This window comes from Grammomys surdaster, unplaced genomic scaffold (assembly GCF_004785775.1).
Source record: "Grammomys surdaster isolate TR1022 unplaced genomic scaffold, NIH_TR_1.0 62, whole genome shotgun sequence".
In the NCBI taxonomy this organism is placed as follows: domain Eukaryota; kingdom Metazoa; phylum Chordata; class Mammalia; order Rodentia; family Muridae; genus Grammomys; species Grammomys surdaster.
This window is the reverse complement of record NW_021604564.1, coordinates 17,143,379-17,165,590: the sequence shown is the minus strand read 5'-3', so window position 1 is coordinate 17,165,590 and position 22,212 is coordinate 17,143,379. Positions and strand designations below refer to the sequence as shown.

The 22,212-nt window shown below is 45.1% G+C and overlaps 1 protein-coding gene across 1 annotated transcript in view; it reads right to left on the bottom strand.

Annotated features, from left to right (window-relative positions):
* Positions 1-22,212, bottom strand: part of Usp13 (ubiquitin specific peptidase 13) — a 106,727-nt gene that overhangs the window by 77,926 nt on the left and 6,589 nt on the right. The window contains exon 2 of the mRNA XM_028763958.1: positions 6,844-6,969. Coding sequence (XP_028619791.1) covers positions 6,844-6,969 — 126 coding nt within the window. The remainder of the gene's footprint in view (positions 1-6,843; positions 6,970-22,212) is intronic.

The following is a 22,212-nucleotide window of genomic DNA, read 5'->3' as shown; positions in this document are numbered from 1 at the left end:
GATGGATGGATGGATGGATGGATGGATGGATGGATGGATGGATGGATTAATGGATGGAGGGAGAGAGGGAAGAAGGGAAGGAGGGGGGAGGAATGGATGGGTAGGTAGGTGTTGGTAGGTAGGATGGATAGGTGAATGGGTTGGTTGGTTGGTTGGTTTTTGAGACAGGGTTTCTCTGTATGTAGCCCTAGTTGTCCTGGTGGAACACTCTTTGTAAACCAGGTTGGCCTCAAGCTCAGACAGATCTGCCTGCCTCTGCCTCCTGAGTGCTGGGATTAAAGGCATGTGCCACCACCTCCCTGCTTATAAATGGATATTTTTTAACTGCAGAGAATACAACGAGTAAAAGAGAAATGAGGACATAAGTAGATTTTTAAAACCACATATATACGGAGAACATACCTACACAGCACTAAGCCACGGTACATTCCAGGAAGGAGAAGCAGCCATGTGGAGAACATAAATTTGGTGCAGTAAGAAAGGGTTGAAGAGGCTGTGTGTCCCAATCATGAGCCAAAATATAAAGCTCTGTGTTTAAAGGAAGGAAAATTAATCAGCATGTTACAAGACATGTCTACCACAGAAACACAGAGCTCTAAGTGATAGCAGCCAGGTTGGTGGAGATTGGATGGACTTCAGAACTGTGTTAGAATAGAAGCTCAGGTAACAAGATCTCGTTACCAGGAAGATCCACAAGAAAATCACCCTCCTCCCCCCAAAAAAATCATCTGGATCTGTGGAACTCACAGGGAAGGGTGGGGCTGGCAGACAGGATGCTGTTTGTAACTAGGCATGCTGAACCTGAGGAGCTTCTGAGACGCTGAGAAAAAAACCAGAGATTAGATTTGGATGGCCCAATCCAGTTCTGGGAAACGATTGATTTGGAAGCCTCCACTTAGAACAGCCAAGCAAGGACAAGGAAAACAAAATGAGCATGTTCAGAGAAAGAGAGCGGGCTGGTCATACTGCACCCTAAGAAAGGCAGGGAACTAACAACTGACCGAAGGAAGGGCCTGAGCGTAAAAGGAGCCAGAAAAGAGAGACGACAAGAACGGATGGTGCCAAAGAAAGGATGCCAAGAGGCAGTCTCAAATCTTCAAACTCCTAGAACGTAAAGTAACCTCAGACCTAAAATGAATCCAGCAGGTGTGGCAACCAAGCTCTCACTGAAGGCAGACACTTCCAGGGATCCACAGTATTACTCAGTCAGACACAGTGTGAGCCCTGAAAGGAGACACAGCCGTGACTGGGGAGCGGGGAGGAAGGTGTTTGTTTAAGAGGCTTCAGTTGAAGATCACAATCTAACTACAACAGGATGGAAGGAGAGGGCCCTGGTGTGGAGTGTTCCATGTGAAGACCTGAGGAAAGAAGCTAGACCCAGACAAAAGAAAGAAGAGTTAAACACAGTGAGTTCCCCAAAGCAGGGGCAATTGGGAAGACAAAGACAGCTATACGTAGCTTTCTGTCAAGAGTGAGGAAGAAAGGGATGAAAACCACAAGCAGGCAGCTTCCAGAAGATGAGAAATACATCCTGTGCATTACTAATACAGTCACAGGTCCCTGCAGACTATGTACAGTCCAAAGCTAAACACAGTGACCAAGCACTACCTGAGGCAAGCAACCAGTGCTCAGTGGCCACTCAGAAGATCAGGAGAGCACAGAGCAATCGAAGGGCCAAACAGAAGACTGAGGCCAGGATGCTGGTCCTGCATGAGTATTAGACACAGTCAACTCCTCTCCTCAAAGGCTCTTGTATTGTAAGCTTGGCCCTTTGCATGGTATTGGGCAAGAATGAGAATGTTAAAACTGAAGCAAATTGTACTATCAGGGTACGTCCTCAGAAAGAACTGTGAAATCTCTCCTTTCTGTTTCATAAAGTGACTTCCACACGCACAGACTCTGCCATCTACAAGTTCTTTGTGGGGTCTTACCAGAACCTGTACAATGCTTTTTGGATTTTCAGACCCCAAACTAGATTTCTCTATAAAGCTAGTCTATCTCATTATAGTAACACAAAATGGATTTCTGTCATCCCAAACCCCACAGTGGTGGGAGAGTTCCAGCATTAGTACAGGGAACATCAATGTGTCAACTGGATAACACCTGGACCATTGTTAAGGGCAGGGGTCAGCTGGGGAGACTGTTGTTGATACAGTGGTTTAAGCTATGAGTCATAAGAGGCTGGGCAAGTGTCAGGCCTAGAGGCCAGAGAAGAGCAAATCAAAATAGGAACACACAGGCAAAAGGGCAAAACTGAGTGGGGGTGTCACCAAAGACGGAAGCACTAAGGTAAAGATGTAGATGCAGAATCACACAAAGGAGGTCACCAGCAGTCCACAACGACACCACCATCCCTGTGACCCTGAGAAAGTAAAGTCTCTCGGCCTCCATTTTAATTCCATCCCTTTACACTAAAACGTAAAGTGACCTGAACGTCATAAGAATTATCCCAGATCCCAGCAGAGGAAACATGAGAGCAACACAGTATCGGACAAAAGTAAATGATTTCAAAGCAGAGGAGGCATGAAAGCAACACAGTATCCGACAAAAGTAAACGATTTCAAAGCTTATCTCTGAAACTGTGACTTCTCGGCATACCAGGTATCGTAACATGGGAAATGAAGTAAAGCTTGAATCACAATTGACTATTCAGAAGATCCAAGATGTTCTGTAAATTATTAGAACTATATAAGATGGGTATTTGAAAACAAAATCAATAATCAAATAAACCTGCAATAAAATAAAATAAAAGCAGTAACAAAAACAAGGGGTCAGAGATGGCTTAGTAGGTAAAAGCACTTGGCATACAGGTCTAATGACCTGAGTTTAATTTCAGAAACACATGATAGAAAGGGGAAAACTGACTTGCAAAAGTTGTCCTCTGACCTATATCACACACACACACACACACACACCTGTGGTGGTTTGATTGAGAATTGTCACCACAGGCTCATATATTTGAATCTTTGGTTCTGTGGAATTGTTTTTGGAAGGATCGGGACATGTGACCTTGTTAGAGGAGATGTGTCACTGGGAATGGGCTGCCCAGTCTCAGTCTCTCTCTGGCTCTCTCTCTCTCTCTATCTATCTCTCTATCTCTATCTCTCTCTCTATCTATCTCTATCTCTATCTCTATCTCTATCTCTATCTCTATCTCTCTCTCTATCTCTATCTCTATCTCTCTCTATCTCTCTTAGTTTCCCTCTTAGGTTCCCTCAGTCTGTCTCTCTCCTTCTACCTCCACTTGTCCCTTTCCCTCCCCTTCCACCTCCCTCCCTCTCCTTCCTCTTCTAACTCTCCCTCTCCTTCTTCCCCTCTCCCTCTGTCCTCCCCTCCCCCTCTCCTCTCCCTTTTCTTCCCCCCCGCCACCCGTTTATGCTTGTGGATCAGAGTTAAGCTCTCTCCACAGCAATAGAACAGTAACTACAGGAAAGTAACTAAGGTGACATGGTGACATTCAATGATAATCATAACTTTCTAAATGACTATGAAGACATAAGAAAATACTCAATCACCACAGAATGAAACGCCAAATATTTCTGTCACTTCTCAACTATTAGACTAGCAAAGACTGAAAGTCTGGCCAGAGAACAGTGAGGGTGTGGACAAACAGACATTCCTCACCACTTAGACAGGAAGACACCCTGGCATTAACACACAGAGGAGAATTACCCTTTTCCTGACAAACTGAAGGTTGGCACCCACAAGCCAGTTGGATCTCTAGGGTAAGTTTCTTTCAAAAATCTTTGCACAAGGGTGTCTGTTAAAAATGCATTACAAAAGTTCAAGGTTGCATTGTTTGGCATGGCAACGAACAGAAGGAATCTAAATGTTCAGCAATAGGAGAACGAAGGAACTTAGAGATAAGCCTAGGAGAGAATACTAAACAGCTCGTAATGAATATGAAGTGAATACATCCACATGCAGCTCAGTGTGACTAGATTCCAGAACAATACTGAGTGAGGCACTCTGTGGAATCACAGGTGAGAAAGAGAAGTGGTGTGCATCTGTATCTTTAAAATGTATGGTCACACTACATACTACATACTATCCATACATAAGTGCAGATATATTGATGTGCATGAGAATAGCAATAAGGACAAGTGGTGCTGGCTCTGGGTTATGAAAGGCTTCAAAGGGATCTGGGGATATACCTTCATTGACAGAGTGCTTGCCTGGCATGCACTAAACCCGGAGATCAATCCCCAACACACACCGGTAAATCCCAGAACTTAGTGTCAGCTAACCAAAACTAAGGATATATGAAAAACCTTATATAGACATTCACTTGTTATTAAGCCAACTTCAAAATATAACTCTGAAAGAGTTCAACCAGAATTACTGTACATGGAAGGACAATGCCACTCCTAGAAAACATGGGTTATTAAATGCAGGGTTGAAGGCCCCTGAAGGTCTTCAAACAGCACAGGGTACTTCGGTTGCCCTTGATCACACACCATAGCTGCATGGTAAGACCCTATAGCTGAATATGCCACTCATCTGGCTGCAGGACATAGAGAAATCAATCCCAAACAAACCAAGAACCATCCTCTCCACTGGCTAGATTTCACAGTTTCTAGGTAAGCTTCTGAGAGAAAAGGGAATCCATTGGTCTTTATTGAGTGCTAGACCCTGCATGAGGGAACATCAGCCTGACATGCAATACTGGTGCACTAGTGACCTGACCGTTACAGAGTAACTAACTGCTTTCTGGTTGGATTTGAGCCCTACTCCACAGGAGAGAGAGTCATGCTTGGTACCATAAGCCTCATCAAAAGACCATGGTGGGGTTGATCATAGGCCTACCTATGTAGATAGAGTCTTCCCAGGTAGAGTCTGCTATTATAATTTTGCTATCTACCATAGGTAGATAGTCTTCCCAGGTAGAGTCTGCTATTATAAACTTTGCTACATGGTCACATTGTCATTGCTTTCTAAACATTTATGTTTATTTATAGCCCTAGACTTCTTTCAATATTTGTCAAAGACACTTCTCTCTGTGTGGGCAGTCAATCAACTCTGAGATCTGTGACCAGTCAAAGTGCTCAGAATAAGAGACTGAATGCTCAGTCCTAAGTGGGGCATCTTTATCAACCCATTACCACCAAGGCTAACGGTACATCATGGAGAAGAGAAAGAACATAGGAGCTGGAGAATGGGAAGCAGCTCTCTGACTTGACGTGGCTCTGACCCTCATCAACTCACAGCAGCAGTGGTTATTAGCACAGACCTCCACAAGATCAAGCCAGCCACAGTCCCAGCACACTTGAAACATGTGCTCTTCAGGCCCCACCACTTACTGAGGAGCTACCAGAGAGGAAGAGCTGTTCTTCTTTTAAATGTGTGGCTACTGGTAGACCTCCCATGCTGCAGAGGATGGTCACACACCTATGCCTGTATGGGTAGCTCTAAACAGACTCAGTGGGTTATCAAGAGATAGAACATGGATCATTGAAAGGGACATATTGGGGGCAACTTAGGGATGTAAGATGGAGGAAGAAAGGGAGTGGCTATGACCATGTTTCATTGAATAAATATATAAAGTCTCAAGAATAAAAAATATTATCAGGTATGGGGAGAGAGGGATGGGAAAGAGTGGAAGTCAATGGGGGAGGGGCATCTCTGGGACTAGCTGGAGACGTGGGATGGAGAAGGCTCCCAGGAGTCTGGTGACCCTAGCTGAGACTCCTAGCAGTGGGGGATAAGGAGACTGAAGTGGTCACCTCCTGTAACCAGGCGGGACTTCCAGCGGAGAGAGGGGGACATCAACATACCCACAAAAACTTTTATTCAAAATTTGTCCTGCCTACAGGATGCACAGGGATAGAGATGGAGCAGAGATTGAGGGAACAGGCAACCAATGACTGACCCAACCTGAGACTCGTCCCATGAGAGAGAGCCAACCCCTGACACTATTAGTGATACTCTGCTATGCTTGCAGACAGGAACCTAACATAACTGTCATCTGAGAGGCTTCATCCAGAAGCAGATGGAAACAGATGCAGACACCCACAGCCAAAGATTAGGAAAAGCTCGGGGAGTCTTGTGGAAGAGTGGAGGATAGAACTGAATGAGCTTGAGGAGTCAAGGACATCAGAAGAAGACCTACAGAGTCAATTAACCTGGGCCCATGGAGACTCACAGACTGAACCACCAACCAAAGAGCATGTAGTGTTTTGACCTAGACCCCCTACACATCTGTAGCAGATGTGCAGCTTGGTCTTCACGTGGATCCCCTAACAACTGGAGCGGGGCCTGTCTCTGACTCTGTTGCTACCATTGGATCCCTTTCCCCTAACATGATTGCCTGGTTGGGCCTCAGTGGGAGAGGATGCACTGAGTCCTGCTGGGACTTGATGTCCCAGGGCAGGGTGGTACCCAAGGCAGGACTTCTCGAAGGGGTAATGAGAGAGGGATTTTTGAGAGTGGGACTGGAAGGAGAAGGGGGGCTTTGGGATGTAAAGTGAATAAATTAATTAATCTTTACAGAGTCCAAGACCTCTTTTTGAAAAATTACAATATTTTAAAGAAACAAAAAGATAGGAACTTTCAAGACAGTCGCTTCTCTTGCTTAAGGAAAACACTGGGATATGGTAGTTTTGTACATTTTTATATTTTTAAACTTAAAATTACTTTTTCCAATCAATCAACCTCTTAATTCCAACTGGTGGCCTAGGAGAAGAAAAATGAAACTAGCTAAGGTAAGGAGAGGCATGGGAAGGAACCTTGGTGTGTCTACACACTGCTGCTGTTTCCTGTCATTAAAGAGAATGAGGAGTTCTGAGAGAGAAGTAAAATCCCTGACGTGAACATGCAGGAACCTCCTCCAAACATCCCGCTCACCTCTCGCATGTGCCTCTTCAGATGCATGTATACGCTCTGTCCAGTTTTTCGAAAATGTCTTTCAACGTGTTCCCTTCCAAAGGCCAAAAATGTATTCATGCACACATAGAGTCCACCTTCAGAGTTCTAGAGGAAAGAGACAGGGGACAAAATTATCAGAGACACCTGGCCAAGTCATCAAGATACAGACAACTGGGAGAGAAAGCAAATGATAAGGGTCAGCCTCAGCAAAGGGCTACCGTGACTCTCAGTGGTGGCTGCTGGAAGCACAGATGGCTTTACTCTCACCCTGGTAAAGCTCCAAGTTTATTGAGTGCAGGCTACTTTCACCCCACGTGAGATACTACAGGCTCTAGAAACATGTGTGTCAGGAACTACGAGTGTTGCATGTCATGAAGCACATCTCAGTTTTCAGTTTGAGTGGAACTTCTGGGTTCATGTGAGTTTCCAGGAGAATTTGCTAAGGAGAATGACCTTCCCTGACCATGGGATACAGCAGCCTATAAGCTGTGGACTAGGTAGAATAAAAGGAGAAGGAGAAGGAGGAAGAAGAGGAGGAGGGAGGAGAAGGAGGGAGAAGGAGGAGGAGGAGGAGGAGGAGGAGGAGGAGGAGGAGGAGGAGGAGGCGGCAGCCAGTAACACTGTCATTCTCTCTCTGTTTCCTGAACACAGTGTGGTGAGCAACTTTGTTCTGCCACACACAGCCTACCACAACATTCGACCTCACCAGAAACCACATCAATGGAGCTGGCCAACTATGGACTGAGACCTCTGAAATCATGAGCCAGACTAAATCCTTCCTTGTGGGCATAATGTTATTGCGCCCTATGTAAAGATTACCCTGGTATTATTCAAATGCTGATTTCTCTGCCCTCGTATCTGGCTGCAATCCAGACGCGGCACTGTAATGATTATTCTATGTATCTCCTGCCTGAATGTTGTGTAAACATTGTTCCCCATTGATTTCCAACTTGTCAATAAAGGCTGATTAGCCAAAAGCTGAACAGAAGAGACAATAGAACTGGACTTCCAACCCCAGTCAGGGGAGGGGGAGAGAAAGAGGAAGAGGAGGAGGATTTACCACAAAAAAAAGGGGAGGGGGATCCAAAAGACACCATGGGAAACCATCTGGAGCAGAGAGAGCCATATCAATTCTAAAACGCAAGTATCTCAGGGATTTTGGCTGGAAGGTAGCCAGAAGAGCTGAGAGGATTAGAATAGGTTAATAACTACTCAGTTATTGTGCCATAAAGCTTGATTAAATAAATCTAATAGTCTCTGTCTCACTTATTTAGAAGCTAGCCAAGATAAACAAGAAACAATTATTTTTAAAATTCCTTTAACACTTCCTTCTCCATTAAACCTTTCTTCATGTGTTTGTCACAGAGACAGAAAGACAAACAGACATGTCTGGTATGCAGTCCATGAGCATAGGTAATAACTGCTTCTATCAGCCACTTCAAGTTATTTATTAGTATTTCCATTTCATCGTTTAAAAAACTAATCACAAGTCGTTTTCTCAAGTAGATACAGCCTGGAATTCTCAGAGTTAGATTTCAATCTGTTTCTCTTTTTATCTCTCCTGTCATATTTCAAAACACATGAAGTTATTTCATTAAAATGAAGTCAAGATTGATGCTTACACTCCAGGTGCTTGATTTTCTGTCTCAATTTCATATCTCTTTCTCTTGATTTGCCTAATGAGACTCTCTGAATAATAATCTATACAATCACCCAGACTTTCTTCGAAGGAAGTGGATCCTATTAAAACCCTCCTAGTCTCACCCCTCCAACAGAAAACAAAAGAAAGAAAGAAGAAAGGAAGGAAAGAAGGGAAGGAGGGAGGGAGGGAGGGAGGGAGGAAGGGAGGGAGGGGAGGAGGGAGAGAGGAAAGGAAGGAGGGAGGGAGGGAGGGAGGGAGGGAGGGAGGGAGGGAGGGAGGGAGGGAGGGAGGATTGCAGCAGGTACACAGACATGCATGCAGTAAAACACCCATACATGTAAAATAATAAAGGAGCAAAATAAAAGAAAAACAAACTTAAGACAACAACTATCCAGATTCCTTAAACTGACCTCAGGTCTAGTGAGGGCGGGGCAGAAAGACTGTGAGTTTGAAGCCAGTGTGGGTTACAGAGTGAGAGCAACAGAGGGGAGGGAGGGAGAGAGAGAAGGAGGGAGGGAAGAGGGAGGGAAGGAAGGAAAAAAAGAACAACCCTTTTAACTAAAGAAAGCATTCTCTTGATCAATACATTAGAGGTGTCTTCAAATGATTTTCTTTCAAGAAAACATGTTCTCTAGCATAGTTACACTCAGTAGTAGATACACATACAGATATATGGATAGTATATATGCATATAATATCTATAATGGTCTTTGACTTATTAAACAAAGCACCATATATTGTGACGGGGGGGGGGGGAAACAGTTCCATTTGGTCTCAATAAAATGTGACTTCAGCTAAGGAACCTGAACCTTAAGTATGGAGTGGAGGTGTGGGATGCATGGAGCTTTAATAGAGGCCATGAACTAGCCTTGATGGGGCACCCAAGACATCTTAGGTTCCACATATTCTGGAAACAAAGTGTGATTGCTATTCTTGGTTGTCAGCTTGACTGTATCTGGAATTAACTACAATCTAGAAATGGAGGACTCACCTGTGAGAGATTTTCTGCTTGGTCTGAAGTGGGTAAATCCACTTGTAGTCCAGACCCTTGAGGTAGGAAGACACACACCTTTGATCCAGATCTTAAGGCAGAACTACACACCTTTAATCTGGGCCATACCTTCTGCTACAAGCCTATATAAGGATACAGAAGGAAGTTTTGCCCTCTTCCTGCTTGCCCTCAACTTGCTACCACATCCATCCCTTCACTGGCATTGGAACCTACTTCTTCAGGATTCCAGCAGATACAGAAGACCAGCTGAGACACAAAGCCTTTTGGGACCAGGCAGATACTAGAGACTTGGAGTTTCCATTCAAAGCTAGCCACTGTTGGATTAGTTGGACTGTAGCCTGTAAGTCAAAGTAATTCAAATAAATCCCATAGATAGATGAGTGGACAGATGGACAGATGGATGGACAAGTGGAGGATGGATGGATGGATGGATGGATGGATGGATGGATGGATGGATGGACAGCAGACAGACAGACAGACAGACAGACAGACTGAGGTTTATTCCATGAGTTCTGTGACTCTAGACAACCCTGACTAATATACATGCCTTTGGTAATGTCCACCTCATGAAGACTGCCTAACTGGAAAGGAGGAAAAAAACACACCAAAAAGCTTCCTGTGCTACAAAACATTACATAAATGTTGGTTATCTGCTGTTAAAAGCTTCCTGTGCTACAAAACATTACATAAATGTTGGTTATCTGCTGTTACTAGTGTAGCCACTTTATAATTGGGGACAATCAGCAGAAGGGAAGTCAAGGAGTTCTGACAGCCATGCAGACCAGGGCCAAGAAATATTCATCAGTCAGAAAGGAAAATATAGGCAAATAGTGAAAGAACAGAGAAATTAGCAAATGGAAAAATGAAGATGCTATACAATAATATTTTCCTAAAGAAAAATATACAACTGCTCTACAATGCAGATTCCAAAGTAATAGGCTAATCCTTGGATAATCTATCAAAGCCATCTAACAGGTTTTTGTTTTGTTGTTATTGTTTGTTTTATTTTCTAGGGCATCTGATGCATTAGAAATTTAATGCACCAAGCTCTGGGTATCCTTCTCTAGGCCTGTGTGGCATTGAACCAAAGTCCATAATCAAACAAAGCAACTCTGAACTCAGAGAGAAAGAACCAGCAAGAAAGCCTGTTATAAACACCCACAGAAGTCTGTCATCTGACACATAAGACTGGCCTCTGAAATAGGGAGTGGCTGTGGTGTCCTTGTGAAAGTATTCACAGGGACTTGTCAATAGTTCTGAAGTTCAAGGCACGCAGCAACAGAAAGCTTATCCACAGCCCAACAAAGAATCAATAAGCAGTCCAGTCTAAGGAGCTACTTTCTTCCCTTTTGCCTCTTTAACATCTAAACACAGGTCAGCTCTGACCCCAGCCTGGAGAAGCAGAGTTAGGAGAATGAGCCATGCATTTAAGACAGGCTACAGTCAACTTCAGGCTAGTCTGAGATACAAAGTGATACTCCTCCTTCTGTCCTGCTGGATTTGTGTCAGCGTGGCATAAGCTAGAGTTATCTGCAAAGAGGAGCCTCCATTGAGGACATGTCTTCAACCAGATTTCCTGTAGGCTAGCCTGGGGCACATGCATGTGCGTGTGTGGTGGTGGTTGATATGGGAGGGGCCAGCATATTTTGAGTGGTGCCATTCCTGGGCAGATGGTCCTGACTTGTATAAATAAGAAAGAAGGATGAGAGCAAGTCATAAGGACCAAGCCAGCAACCAACACTTTTCCACAGCCTCTGCTTCAATTCCTGCCTCCAGGTTCCTGCGTTGAGTTTCTTCTGTGACTTCCCTCAGTGATGGACTATGTTGTAGAAGTGTAAGGTGAAATAAACCGTTTGCTCACCAAGTTGCTCTTGGTCACAGTGTTTTATCAGAATAATAGAAAGCAAACTGAAACAGATATTAGCACAGAGGCATGGATCCTGGTGTGAAAGACCATTTCGGGAAGGGTTGTGGAAGGACTTTGGAATTATGCTAGAAAAGCCACAGCATCCACGTAAGAACTTGTGCAGTAGCATTCGACTGTAATCCCAGTGCTACTACAGAGAGAAGAAGGCAGAGAGAGAAGGGGTCAAAGATGCTCTCAAGCCAGGTAGCCTGGCCTAAGCAACAGTGACCATCAAAAGAGACCCTACCTCAGGCCAAGTCAAAAGTGAGAACAGACACACCACAGGTCATCCTATGACCTCCACACATGCACTGTGTTATAAACACACACACACACACACACTGAGAGAGAGAGAGAGAGAGAGAGAGAGAGAGAGAGAGAGAGAGAGAGACCAAGAGAGAGGAGAGAGAGAGAGAGAAACCAAGAGAGAGAGAGAGAGAGATCGAGAGAGACCGAGAGAGAGACCGAGAGAGAGACCAAGAAAGAGAGAGAGACCAAGAGAGAGAGAGACCAAGAGAGAGAGAGAGAGACCAAGAGAGAGAGAGAGACAAAGACAGAGACAGAAACAGAGAGAATAAAGGAGTGCTGTTAAAATTCACTGGAGGGGATAGAGAGACGGCTCAGGAGGAAGAAAGATGTAAAGTCTTATAAATAAAGCTCACACTCACACAAAAGCAAAGCTGACACATCACAAGGCAACAACACTGAAATTCAACTCAGTAAGAGTTTTTCAAAGATAAACTTTGGGGCTTTGCAGGGAGACGGGAATTTGACATTAGTTTTCATTTTTAGAGACAGAGTCTCACTATGTAATCCAAGATGTCCCTAAGCTAACCACATAACTCAGGCTGGCCTTGAGCTACCCATTTGATTCTTCAGGCTCGGGGATTACATGTGTGCACCACCACATTAGGTGCTTTGGTACGAAATGTGTAAAAAAGTATTAACTTCTTACACTCCCACGACCTCCTGAAGTAATGGCTATCAAAACAATCTTAGGCCCATGAGAAGGCCCAGCAGTTAAAGGTCCTCTCTGTCCTTTGCATGGATAACTGTCTACCTTCCCTTTCCAGTGTTGGCATTTATATATTATGGGACAAACAATAGTAACTGAATGTAAATAATTTACCTTCTAGCTGACCTTACACACACATACAGTCACACACAAAACACAGACAGACTTCCCAGAGCTCTATGATGAATTTACCTGACAAGTTCTCCCACACAGGATCAAATACTACACAGGCAGTGTCAAAGCCTGTGTAATGCATTTTAATATGTGTATGGCGTGTACACAGCCAGTACTAACTCTGTATTACCCTACGTGCTGTTCATGAGTACCATTGGGGTCAAAGTGACTTCTTTCCCATTGTCAGCCTTTTAAAACAATGACAGAAGATTCCCACACAAAGGTCAAGGTCACAAGTCTCAAAGTCACAAGTGAGCAGTCATTTCAAATAAAAACACTCCACATCGTCAGTCAGCAGGTGTTCAGAGAATTCTGTTCAAGAGGGCGGTTTCTTGGAGAGGGGCCTCACTGGCAAAAAAGTAGAATGTGCCTGTGTGGATGACAACTCAGGAAGCTGGGGACACTTCCAGCATCTCCTGGAAAACAAGTGGTCACTACCATAATAAGCATGACACAGGGAGCCAGAGGCAGCTTGGGGCCACAGCCAGGATGGAGACTGACCCACACACATTACACTAGGAAGACAAAACGAACAAGGGCACAGTATCTTCTAGAACACTGACTTCAAAAATAAAAGTAAAGGAAAAATTCACTAAATCAGTTGCTTGGAATCATGAGATGAAGTAACATTGATTCATGACCATCCTTGACATGTCAGCCATAAAAACAGACTTGAGAGCACATACTGAGGGAACACACGTGTAGTGATTTTCCTCCAAAGGAAAAGTAATCAGCAAATGTGATGGTACCCAGCTGTAATTCCAGCACTCAGGGGTCTAAGACTCGATGTTTGAGAGTTCAAGGCTAGCCTATGATGCATAGGAAGACCCTCCCACCAAAAAAAAAAGTAAACAACCAAACTATGTGTGTATATTATAACACACACAACATACATCCTCTGGCATGAGACATTTTCTTCATGTGAGAGGGAGATAATGTGAAATTGTTTTCTTCACATTCTTTTATCTGTGAGAGGACTCAAGCACATGCAAGTACACATGTTCAAGTACATGGACAGAGTGCCTGTACATGTGTGCACATGTGCATTTGAAGGCCAGAGATCAACTTTGGATATAGTTCTTTAGGCACAGTCTTCTTTGATGGATAAAGGGTCTCCTGTGAGCCTGAACTCACCAGCTAAGCTAGGCTGACTGGCTATCAAGCTCCAGGAAGCCACCTGTCTTTGCTTACCTACTGCTGGGGTTATAAGTGCATACCAACACACTTGGCTTTTTTTTTTAATATAACGTGAGTTCTGGGGTTCAAACTCAGGTCTTTGGTTGGGATATCTTCTCAGTTCTCTTGGCATTTTCTACTTGTTATTCAGGAACATAGATTTGTTCCTTAATTTAAGATGACTGTAAATTGGGATTGGACAATGGTTCAGCAATTAGGAGCACTTGCTGTTCTCGCAGAGGACCTGGATTTGGTTCCCAGAACCCACACTGGGTGGCCTACAACTTCCTGTAACTCCAACTTCAGGGGACCAAATGCCCTCTTCTGGAGTCTATAGGCACCTGCATTTACACACACACACACACACACACTCACACACACACACTCACACACACATAATGATAAGAGACCAGGCAAGTAAAGAAAGATAAGCAGCCTAACTAGATGTCAAACAGATCTTCAAAGCTCTTTAAAGAACAAAAGAGACAGCAGGGATGTAGCACTGCCTATAATCCCAGCACTTGGGAGGTAGAGGCAAGAAGATCAGCAGTTCAAAACCATCCCTGGCTACATAAGGAGCTCAAGATCCTGTCTCAAAAAACAGACAAATAAAAAGAAAATGGAGCGGAAAAAAGCCATGGTGCTAAAGGAACACGAGACAGGAAGGCAGGGTAGAAGAGGAGGAGAGGGCTTCGGACACCAGTTCTGGAGGCCCCACTAACAAGAGAAAAGCTGTCTTTCCCCTTTGTTAGGATTAAAAGCCACTGGAAGAGTTTAAAATGGAAAATGCCACCATCACACCACATTTACAAGGTCACTCTGCCATCTCCCCAGCACAAGAACTAGGCTTTGGTGCCACCTGTTTACCAGGCCACTGAGGAGTCAGATACTTTTTCTCACCTATAAAACTGAGTACCCACTCTAGGTGTGAGCAACAAGGATGCTGTCACCAGCAGCAGCCTGGGAAGCATGATGGCACAGGGCACAAAGGAAACCCACTCCTCACATTTAACAAAGTCTAATCAGGGTGGGCAGCTTCGTCCTGAACCCATCTCTTTTAAAGAATAAAATGAGAGTCTTGAGAGATTGTTCAATTGGTAAAGAATAAGGCTTGCATCTTAGCCTCAGCATCCATGTTTTTTAAAATGCCTGGCATGGCCTGTGGAGGCAGCTCAGTGGGTAAATGCCCGAGTTTGGATCCCAGGTTCACATTACAGTTGGGCAATGCTATGTAGTGCAGGGAGCACAGAAGACAGTAGCTCCTGGGCGCACCCTGGCTAGCCAGCCTAGCCTACTCGACAAGTTCCAGGACAATGAGACTGCCTCAAAAGATAAAGAAGGATGGGGCCTGAAGACCAACACCCACAGCTGACATAGCTGATGCTTGACTTCTACGTGCATGCACATTCAAAAGTATGCACACAAATATGAACATACACAAAGAACAGTTAATTAACTAAGATGTTAAGAAAAATGAAATTATTAAATTTACAGGTAAATGGATGGGGCTGGAGACAGTTATTCTGAGTGAGGTCACCCAGACTCAGAAGACAAATGTTACATATTTTCTCTCACTTCTGTATATAAGCTTTGAACTTTCAGATATGTGCATTTGGAAAACTCATAGATGTCAGGAATTTAGTAAGGGGCTTTTGGATGATTTCGGGGGAGAGGAGATAGAACAGAGGAGCACAAAGAGTTAAAGATGAGTAATGGAACAGGAAAGATTAAAGTGGGGTGGGGCTGGCAGGGCAGGATGGAGGACGGATATGGACATGGATCGCTAACACTAAATCCATTCTGAAAAAGCCACATGGAAACCCACTAACAAACTTGTGTGTGTGTGTGTGTGTGTGTGTGTGTGTGTGTGTGTGTGTGCTTTATTGGAGTTACCCTATAATGGATCCAGGAGGTGGAGGAGAGACTATACCTGAAGTAAATCTCCTTTTGACTTTTTGACCCATAATGTCCCATAAACACCAAGCATTAGAGGCTATTGCCAGTGCTCTTGGCTACTCTGCTGAACTGGTGGGACCCTGTTGTTTAAGGTGCTACAGACTTGAGTTATAGGAAATGGAGCAACTAAGATGGTACTGACCAGAAGCTTCATATGCACTGGGTAGATTTTATTGTTCTAAAAGGTGCTCTGCACACAACCAGAAGAGAAAAGTCCTCATCACTTTTATCCAGTTTTGAACCCTGCCAGTTACAGTAGTGAGTGGCCTGACGAGATACAGCCACTAGTGCAATAGTGGAACACAAGTTTTGGGAGTCACCAGCCACTTTCTAATTGTTTCTAAGGCCTGCTCCATATAAAATCTATACATGACAGTGTAAGCCTGGCCAAGAACTGTGGCAAGGTAGGCTAGGCCCAGGGGAGACCCAATACTATTATTAAATGGACATAGTATGAACTATAAAATGAGTTCTGATGACTTACTGCTATAAAACCAGTGCATTTCTCAGCCCTTGTCAGAGAACCTTCTCCTTGCAGCAGATGGCAGTGAACACAGAGACCGTCAGCCAGTCACCATGCAGAGCGTAAGAGACAGTGGAACAGAACGCTCAGCTCTAAATGAGACATACAGCTCACAACCCTCCCTTCAAGGGTCAGGGATTTTCATGGTGATGGAGAAAGAGTGTGGATAACTTCAATTAAATGGTGTTTTCTGGACACAACTGGGCAGTTGCACATATGACCTCACAGAATGCTCGAAACCTGTGAAAGCTGAAGCCAGACAAATCCCAAGGTGGAGGGGAGGAGGTGGGCAGAATCTCATCATTGGCTGGAGAGCCTTTGGTGTTTGATAGCTGCCAGGAGAGGAGGAGTTATCTTTCTTTAATACCATTATCCCTGGTAGGGTGATCACACTCTAGGGCATGCTGCCTCCCAAGACTGGGCAACCCTAACTCAACTGGATGGGGTGGAGAATGAAGAAGAAAATTTTGTATTTGGTGGCTAGCGAGGTGAGGGCAGGGGTGAACATGGTCAATATACAATGTATGAAAGTCTTGATGAATTAATAAAATATTATTGAAATATAAATAAATAAAGTTGTGCTAAGAGATGACCAGAAAACACAGAACAAAGATCATGGGTACTGTGGTGGTTTGAATAAGACTGGTCCCATAGCCCCATACATTTGAATCCTTAGGGAGCGGCACTATTTGAAAGGATTAAGAGGTGTGGCCTTATTGGAGTAGGTGTGGCCTTGTTGGGGTAGGTGTGTCACTGGAGTTGGGCTTTGAGGTTTCAAAAGCTCATGCCAGGCCAAGAGTCTCTCTCTTCCTGATGCCTGTGGATCCAGATGTAGAACTCTCAACTTCTCCAGCACCATGTGTCTTGTGTCCCGCCATGCTAATAATGAACTAAACCTCTGAACCTGTAAGCCAGCCCCAATTAAATGCTTTCTTTTAAAAAAATTGCCATGGTTGTGGTGTTTCTTCATAGCAACAGAACACTGACTAAGACAGGTTTATGCAGAACATCAGGAAGCCATGTATGACAGGAAGCAGAATAACACAAGTCCTAAGCGGGGGACCTAAACCTCCCATATATGTACAGAAATGAAGCCCCTCCTGAGGTCACATAGTAACTAAAAGAAGGGACTAGACTGAACCCAGGCTAGCCTGCCCCCTAAGGCTGCCTAGTGTGTCTACAAAGCATTTTGCTGGCAGGAGCTGGGTGGGCGGCTGTCGGCAAGCACAGAAGTCTCTGCCAGGGCTTGCAAAAAAAGAGCAGCTTTTCCTTCCGGGCTGTTGCATTTAAGGCAGAGGGGCAGGACAGGGACAGCCACCAGACTCCAGTGAGGGACCTGTGCCAGGCACTCTGCCAGGCTCTCCTGTAGAGAGAAGAAAGGTGTACCCTTCGCAAATGTCAAAGGGTGACTGATTCCCTGAAAAGTGGCCACTCCTGGCTGAACTCTCCCTATTTAGCCAGTTTCCAAGACCCAGTGGAAGCTGCTCAGAAGATGCCACTGAACTACCTGAAGGGCTGGCAATCTCCCTTGGTCTCTGTGCCCTCATCTGCTATGTCCAGAAATCAGACGGAGAGAGGACTCACATTTCTCAAGCTCACCATAAAGCCTCAGGCTGGAGACCTGCTATGCAATACAGTGAACCCCAAGAGGCCATGCACATAAGCTTCTCGTCCCCCTTTCTCCCACATTCTTGCTCTTCTGTTCTCTTTCCTCCTGGCTAATCTTGCTCTGTTCCCCTCAGCAGACCAACAACCCTGTTTCTAAGAACTGCTGGGAACTGACATCTACAGCCAGGTCATGCCTCCTCCACAGTCACACCCAAAGAGTTAGCCAGTGAGGGGAGGACATTTGGTGTCACTAGGAGAGAGTCTGCATAATAGAAGCCAATTGCAACTGTCTTTTAAGGAATTTCTGCTTCCTAGCTAACCGTATACACAGTAGATCTACTCCAGGGTGGTTTTAAGTCACATTCATTCTGCACAGAACAGCTGGTTCACATGTCTAACTTCTAGAGAAAATACTACCCCAGGCTGCTGTCTGAGGGTCCCTGAGCTTTAGCCAGTCAGAGAAAAGGAGACAAGGATAAAATGGGCACTGCTTCCTCCAAGAAATGGGTGACAAGATTTAAGGAGCACAGAGGTGGGTCCTACCCCCTCACAAGTCTAGAGTACTCAAACTAGGCACTATCACATCCCCAGACTCCAACCCTGGCCTCTGAGGTCCCTGCTTCCTAACTTCCCAGGCTGTACAAACAGCCCACTTGTATGTCCCATCTCATCTTCCTCATGGCCACCCTTGACACACTCTATTCCCAGGACACTGGCCTGGGCTCCTCCTCCATTCATGCTCTGTCGGCTCTGTACGGGGTCATTACCTGCTTCCTCAAGCTCTACCTCCATGGCCATTGTCCTGGTGAAGGGGTGTCCTCCAGTACAGAAGCAACCTTCTATTTGGACCCTTAGCTCCAGGTCTCCAACTACCCCCACTCCGGGCCTAGTCTACATTCCACTTCTAGAAGAGCAGCCACCTTGTCTCCAGGATCTCTATTCCCTCGCTTCTAAGTGGCCAGCTCGTCTAACCTAGTCTTGTTTTAAGACAGAGTCTCATGTAGCCCAGGCTATCCTTGAACTTGCCTACCTAGCTAAGGCTGACCTTGAACTCTTGGTCCTCCTGGCTTCACTTCCCTCGTGCTAAGTTCACAGGCACTTGTCACTACTGCCAGCACCCACCAGTTCAAATTGTAGAGGGAAAAGTTATGGATACTGGGTATATAGAATCCTTTTTAGACATAAAATATTCTTTAGGCTTTCTTTACAAAGACATGGAGGCATGAAGCAGGTTGGAAATGTGGACGGACTAGTTGCAGGAACTGGCTGGAATGCAATTTGGCCAGGTGGAACCAAGCTGAGAATCATGGTGATGGGGCAGGGCCGAAGTGACAGGGCAGGACCACATTCTTGGGAAAGATAAGCGTACAGAGTTTTCACCTGATCCTGACTCACGTAGGTTGGGTTCCTTTGGAATGTTCCACTATTTTTATGTTATACCACCCTAGCAACCCACCCTCACCCCCTTCCCATTCCTTGGTTTGTGGTTTTTCCCTATAAAAACTCCTTTCAAACTGGCAGTCGGGGTCAATTCAGCTCCTGCGTGGGCATGCGAATTGACCGGCAGCTAGTTGTCACGCCCTAATAAATGACCTCGCAATTGCTCTGGTACATGGTGTCTCGAGCAGATTACTGGGTGGTCGTGACTTTCTGAGACTTGAGAGAGGGTCTCCCCTCTGCGGAGGTCTTCAAAATCTCATCAAGATCATCAGCCTCTAGAGCCCACAGAGTAAGAATCCGACTGCTACTGAGTCTCCCCACTGACTGGCTCTTCCAGAAGAGAATTTACTGCCACAAATATATGAAAGACCTCCTCCAACAAGCTACATGTGGACTGTGGGACTGTGTAAGGATATTCTGGGTCATGGCTAGGCAGTTGCCTAGAACCCCGAGACTTTGCGTGAGAACTGGCAGGAGTTCGGCGCGCCCCAGAACCTAGGGTCCTGAAAAGCAGTCTAGTCTCCATAGAATTACATTGTTCAGTCACGTAGGCCAGACAGCCCCTCCCAAAGTAGAGGGCGTGACTAGAGGCCTCAGGCCCTAGGGATTTACATACTAATGAAGGCCAGAGGGCGGAGTAAATTAAGCATGCCTCCCCAGATCCTTCCCCCTTTCTCCCTCCCTATTTAACTCAGGACTGGCCTGAGTTTTATGGGGGTACACCCAGATCCATCCACCATCCGCCATGATAATAAACTTTTTGGAACCAAAGACTTCTTCGTGTCATTGGGGCCTGCGCAGACAAAGCCTCCAGGCTGCTGGAACATTGGACGTTCCTCCTGCATGTGGGGCCTGCATCGTGGAAACCCACTGGGACTCAGCAGCTGTGGCCAATATTTTTTCCCACAGTGGATCCTCCAGGAGCCCAAGCCAGACACACTGCTTGTCCTCAGGCCTGAAACCTTCCAGCACACATTTTAAGTGCCACATTAAATACCCTGTGCTTTGGGGACCCTAACTGCATAACATATCAGAGCTTCTATTGCATCACTGTTACACCCCAGACGAGCCTTGAAGAAGTCTCCTGAAGTCCCTGATGTTGGGTGAGTCCGCATGGACACATTCAAGTAGAATGCAGAGGTCTGTCACCTTCCTCCTGTCCTTGGACCTCTGCCTTCTCCATGGACACATCTCTACCACTATGTCACCTACCCCAGTGCAGGCTGAATGGTGGGGTCTAAATCAGAAGGGACTCAAAACAAAATGGGGATGGGATAAGGGTATCACATGGTCCAGGCTGGCCTTGAACTCGATATGAATCAGAGGATGACTTTGGACTCCTGATCCTCATGCATACATCTCTCTAGTGCTAGAATTGAAAGCTTGCACTTGCGCCCGGTTTTGTGCATTTCTTGAAACAGACCAAAGCTGTGCACATTCTGGGTAAGTATTCTACTCACTGAAGCCAAAGATTTCAATTCCTATCACTGGAAACACACACTGTCCTGCATCCCAGGCATGGTCTCAGTACTGAGCATGCCCAGATCCATCATACTCATGTCATTATTACTGTTCCTGCTCTTATTCAGTCACTGTGCCTACAGATAAGGGGGCCTGCGACCAATCATACAGTACTGAACACAGCACAGTCCTCGTGGCATCCATAGAGGCCTGGCTTCTGGTCCTCTCCTCAGGGAATGTCATGGGTCAATTCTACAAAGCCCTGGGGACATCTAGAATCACAGTACACAAAACACCCACGACACTATTCCCTGGCATCTTAAGGGTCAAACTCAGGACTTGAACAATAGTATAGCAAAATTAAAGTACCACATTGGTAATTTAGTAATGCTTTTCATTCCAAGGCATATACGCTCAGGGTCTTAAAAATAAGCAATCAGAGGAAAAGATTCAGGCTTAGTAACGCAGACTTCCAAAAGGTGTAACTTTTAGTTTTCTGTTCTTTTCCCTTTGATTCTCTATTCTGACTTTACATAGTCTACAGTGTAGACAATCTGCATCCTACCTAGGACAGCAATCAAAAAAGAAAAAAAAAAAGTGGCATAAAAACAGGGGAGAAAAAAAAAAAGAGAGGAAGAGCCTAGCCCAGCTTGGAGGGAAGGGTCCTCAGAGTCAACACCCGAGCCAGCCTCAAAGCATGGCTGGGTCACCCAAGGGAGAGATGATAGAGAAAGTATTCTGGCTGAAAGAGCCAAACCACAGGCAGGGATGAGATATGGAACTCCTAACCCTGGAAGGCACCTGGGAGCTAACACAAGACAGGTGGGTCAGCCAGGTAAACTGAGAAGATGAGGAAGGGCCATCCGACCAGCAACCCTGCAGAGCTCTGGGTAGAAAAAGGTATCAAACAGGCATGGAGAAAGGTTACAGAGGACAGGGGCAAGAGAGGATGCAACTCCAGATCTGGTGATGACAGGATGGAGTGTTTGAAAAGACAGATGGCTGTTTGTCATGGCATAATTCACAGAAGCCAAAGGGAGAAGCAATCCAACGAACAAATGAACAGATGAACAAATCAAGGAAGTATCTGTTCACGCAATGGAATACTATGCAGCCTTTAAAGAAAAAAATCCTGATATATGCTGCAGCATGGATAGAGACCTAAGTGGAGTAAACCACACACACACACATATACCATATATACACACACATACACATACCTTTACACATACCTATAAACATACCTATACACACACATAAACACACACATACATACACACGCACACATACACTATACCATATATACACATACATACACACACATACACATATCTTTACACATACCTATAAACACACACATAAAAACACACACATACACATACCTATACACACACATACACACATATACACACATATATACACACACATACACACA